This window comes from Ostrea edulis, chromosome 1, assembly GCF_947568905.1.
Source record: "Ostrea edulis chromosome 1, xbOstEdul1.1, whole genome shotgun sequence".
Lineage (NCBI taxonomy): Eukaryota > Metazoa > Mollusca > Bivalvia > Ostreida > Ostreidae > Ostrea > Ostrea edulis.
In genome coordinates this window covers 2761778-2767030 of record NC_079164.1, presented here as the reverse complement: position 1 = coordinate 2767030, position 5253 = coordinate 2761778, and the positions used below count along the sequence as shown (strand labels likewise).

The following is a 5253-nucleotide window of genomic DNA, read 5'->3' as shown; positions in this document are numbered from 1 at the left end:
GTTATACTTAGTCAAAATCAGTATACCAAGAACGGTCTAACAATCGGTATGAAACACGGCAAACTAGGTCGTATATCATTTTCATTTTGTTACCTATATTTTTACGGATCATTCCGAAAAGTAATTATATATATATATATATCCCGATTTAGAGTGTCCATTGGACAGTTTTGGAGTGAATTGTAAAGAAGAATGTATTAGAGGTTATTATGGCTATCTTTTCCAGAGGAACTGCAGTTGTGAAGTATCCGCATGCGATCCAGTTACAGGATGCCAAGATCATTCAAGTAATGAACGTTTTTTATTCAAACTAAAACATGCAACCTACCACTTAAATTCATTGTGATGTTATTTATTTCGATATGTTCCACTATGTTTTAGCTGAAAAAATAAAAATAATATGTGCAAAAATATTGGAACATTTTCCTTTCCAGATAATGAATTTACAAAACATGTTTGTTGGTGTGTATGTTTCCTTTTGTTTAATTTTGATGTCAGTGGCAACACGAGTTCCAAGAAACCAACCCAAGGCAAAATTACGATACCATTTCAAGAAAGCTCAGCGATACATTCAGAATCTACGAAATTAATATTAGCGCAGGCAAGGGGGGATCCTGTTTTCAGGGATCATCATGAAAATCAGATTTGGATGTTGGTCGGCCTTGCTCTCGTTGGATTCAGGCACAACTCTCATTGCTGGTCTTGTCATTTGTACGAGGAAGCTGAGCTGGTATGTTGTAGTTGTAGAACTACGAAACTCCGTTGATGAGGAACTTATTTCCTAGCATTTTTTTATATTCATATGCTTGTAAAGTAGAATTTTAATACAAATTATATGTTGCCAAATCATGCAGCAAAAACGAAAATCTGAATATTAATGTATTTGCAGTTGAGAAATGAACATATTTCTTCGACTGGTTTATTTCGCACCCAAAATTAATTTCGAATTTCCACCTCTGCGGCTCTTGCAATAATTATAATGTGGTATCGTATTCATACAGGCTAACACAACGCATTAAACTAATGTTTTGCCAGTTGATTTCCATACGTAATATTTGGAACTGTTCATTGTCAATGTTGACAAGTTACTATGAATTATGTTTATATGTGTCGATGGACAAGGGGGGTTCTTACTCCTCTTTGTTACCTGACACCACCTTTGGTATATCCAGGGGTCCGTGTTTGTCCAACTCTATTTTGAATTCCTTATTAGAGTTAGAAGGTTGATGCCTGTTCGTTATCGCCACCCTTTCGTTTAAAATATTGTGTAGGATGTCTTACTTATTTCAGATGTTGTCTTAACATCTGAAATAAAGATATATTTGCTTTGTATATGCTTTACTAATGAATCTAATGTAGTTAATGGCTACAAATACAGTGCATGTCGATTCATTACTTTCTATTTGAGTAGAAAATTATTTATCGACCCTGAGAGTTAGTGGAATAGATGTTCACAGTGAATATTTTAAAGTTGTTTTTTCGTCTTTGAATTAACATTTCGAAAGAAATAATTGCAAATATCACTTTTTTATTTCCGTTTTCTAATGGTTTGGGGTGGTAAAGTATGGCACTGAATGAAAGGTGAAGACAACGAACAGTGTTCAATGTCATAATTCCTAAATTCAATACAAAATAGAGAGTTGAGCAAACACGGGCCCCTGGACACACCAGAGTTGTAGATATGCCATAAAATACTGTGTATGTTGTTTTGTTGATTTTGTTTTTCAATTCCGGTTGATAAAACACCTATGTTTTACATTTCAGGTGCAAATCTACTTCACAATATCCTTATTTAGGTAATACATTCAAATATTTTGCAGAATACTCTTATTATCAATTACAATAATGATTGCTTCATCCTCCTGTAATAAAACATTATCAGTATAGACAGATATGTAAGTAAGTATGAGAGATTTTATTCCATGGAATCTAATATTAAAGCACTTTAATTGGAAAATTAATTGAGAAATTTTATATGAATAACTTTCGGAAGTATTTAAAAGTCATTGATATCATATCTAGGAGGTGAAACTGCTATTGCTGGAAATAACATTGAAGTGGAACCTGACGGACAGCCCATAGGCGAGATGTGTGGTTCCAATGATGATGCTGACATTTACGACGAAATTCGCAACTCATTCCAATATAACTGCAGCAACTCATGGGTAGACTCATGTCCTTCTCCGTGTTGTGGAAACGGAACCATCATCAGTGATAGCAAAACTCGAATGTCGCAAAACATTTACAGTAAATATGAGGATGAGGGTCAGTACAGCACCCTTCGGTTAAAGAAAAGACAAAGTGCTGATTCAAACATGGATGGATGGCCAAGGCGTGAAGGAGCATGCAGTTCACAGGAAGAGTACACACCAGTGAAATCATCTGGTATCATAGGTGACCCAGCGAAAAAAAAAAAGAAAGGGAAGATTCAAAATCGTGAACAGAATATCTGGAGCCGATTTTACCTGGCGCAGACAAAACAAGAAATCCACTTGCAGTCTTACTGGCTTTACTTCTGAAGATGGACTTGTAGAGTTGAACAAGGGTGCTGCAAATGAAGAATATTCAATGACGACAGGATGCTCTGGAACAACAATCAACAAAGAGGAGAGACCACACAGTCTGGTCAACATGTGTGATATAAATGATGAATGCTGAAATATAAAATCAAAGTTTCCACCTGACTGATTCTGTGGAGGAAACAACTAAGCTTGCAAGAGAACATCCATTTTTTGTTTGTTTATGTTTTTCAACCCATGTATAATAATAAAGATATTCCAAAATGTTTTCTAACACAAAATCAAAAATTATGCAAGGCATCAAATATGGACTATATTAAACACGTAAACAAGACACGGTTTGCTAGTGCTGCTTGAAACACCTATGTGGTAATTACTCTTATTGATAAATACAATTGAGTATTAATTAACTAGACGCTTTGGTTTCCAGCTAAAGAACCAAGATGCGTGAAATGCCCGGGTATTTGGAATGCGTCCAGTTTGCTACATACATTTATATGACCTTCCATGGTAATAAAGAACAATGCTGCACTGAAATCGATGAAGATAACGAATAGTAATCACTCTCAAAATTCTACAAGGAATAAAAAAAATCAAAGAAGGGGAACTTGGTCTCCCTGATATACCAGTTGTAAGTAAGCAGCTCCTCTTGACTGTGAGGCCTATGTCTATACAAAGTGAAGATAACGAGCAGCGATCAATCTCATAACTCCTACAAGCAATACAAAATAGATAGTTGGGCAAACACGGACCCCTGGACACACCAGAGGTGGGATCAGGTGCCTAGGAGGAGTAACCATCGACTGTTGACCGGTCACACCTGCCGTGAGCCCCATATCCTGATCAGGTAAACGGAGTTATCCGCAGTCAAAATCAGTGTGCCAAGAACGGCTTAACAATCCGTATGAAACACATCAGACAGCATTTGACCCAATGGGAGATTGTATTGACGAACTAGATCGTTATAACGACCATAGAATTTGCGATATGCTGACTTCAATCGAGACTGTTGAAATCCCTGTTCCATCAACTTGTTTGTCAGTAGCTTACCTCGATTTAAAAACTGACTATACGCAGAACAAGCTCTTGCATATCGAATCAGTTGAGATATATAAACACCTTATGCAGGTGATAATGAAATATTGCTACATAAATGTGGGAAGTTGACGATGGAGAAGCTGAAATCATCCCGTTTGTCATACAGTTGAGTTGTTAGTTTGCCGTTAATGTCTACTTTCAATAAAATATCTAAGTATGAAGCAGAAGTGGACGACTCTGTGGTGTCCTATATTTCCAGCTCACAGGGATATATCACATATCTTTTATTAAGAAAATAACATACCTTGAACTATATGTATAAAAGTGATGAAAAACAAATATCTGTATAGATCTAATATCTAGGTGTATGGATTAACCGAATAGAAAGTGGAAGGGGAGGGGGCATGTTTTGAATTATAATTCCCTAGACTAAAGTATACATATACTATTACTTTGGAATTTCAGTGACCTAAGAAATATGTCAAACCTGAGGTTTCGAGTTTCATACAAACATGTAGGTTGACAAAACCTTTTTAAAAATAATGTAAATTAATCAGATGCCTGCATATGCCCTTTCATGGGCAAATGCATGCATTGTATACAGGTATAAGTAAGATATGTATACTACACTTATGTCCTTTTCTTGACTTACATTTTGTAAATAAAACATATATGATGAGTCTATGGTAGTTTATGAAAACATATATGTCATCTCATATTGCTATTTATAATTTTGAAACATCAGTATTTAAATTTTTACTGAATATGTGTTGAGACACAATTTTAAAATTCACATTGTCTGATGCCGTTTAATTACTCAATGGTATAATATAGACCTAACTGTTTAAATATCAATTATGATGATCTTTTTTCTAGGCATCAGCCTGAGGACTAATGGAGGTTAGATAGGACCAGTGCAGGTTGAAGTGGGTTTCAAGTCAACAAGTTTAACAGCAAGAGAGGTACTATATTTTCTTTAGATAAACATCAGACAGCATTTGTAAAGACAATTCTGAGTATATCAGATATTCCTCTTTTTCGCTATATTTAAATATATCTATCTATATTTTGAACAGGTACTCCATTTACAGTGACGATGGTATATCCCCTGGACCCCCACAACTCCACAAATTTAAAAATATTTGATAAAGTTACAATCTAGTTCGTCAATACAACCTCGCATTGGGTCAAATGATGTCTGACTTGTTTCATGCCGATTGTTAGGCCGTTCTTGGCGCACTGGTTTTGACTGCGGATAACTCCGTTTACCTGATCAGGATATGGGGCTCACGGCGGGTGTTACCGGTCAACAGGAGATGCTTACTCCTCCTAGGCACCTGATCCCACCTCTGGTGTGTCCAGGGGTCCGTGTTTGCCCAACTATCTATTTTGTATTGCGTATAGCAGTTATGAGATTGATCACTGTTCGTTATCTTCACCTTGCATATTAGTAAAAGAAATTACACATGATAGAATACCAATTTTATAACTTCAATCAATGTGTTTGAATTTTCCTTGTAATTCAAAATTTAGTTGAAACATACATCATTGATATTTTAATGCACATCAAAGTTTTAGAAACGTTTCATAATAGAAAACCCCCTCCCCGTCCACCACCACCACCACCACCTTATACATACAGTTATCATATACCTTCACTTGGAGAAATTGCAGTTAGTTAATAGTTAATGCAATA

At 35.8% G+C, this 5253-nt stretch overlaps 1 protein-coding gene across 1 annotated transcript; it reads left to right on the top strand.

Moving 5' to 3' along the window:
- Positions 1-504: 504 nt before the first annotated feature.
- LOC125664890 (uncharacterized) lies at positions 505-2784 on the top strand. The gene is made up of 3 exons (XM_056150876.1): positions 505-730; positions 1765-1796; positions 2023-2784. The coding sequence occupies exons 1-3, from the start codon at positions 633-635 to the stop codon at positions 2517-2519; spliced, it is 627 nt and encodes a 208-aa protein (XP_056006851.1). The 5' UTR covers positions 505-632; the 3' UTR covers positions 2520-2784.
- The last annotated feature ends 2469 nt before the right edge of the window (positions 2785-5253 follow it).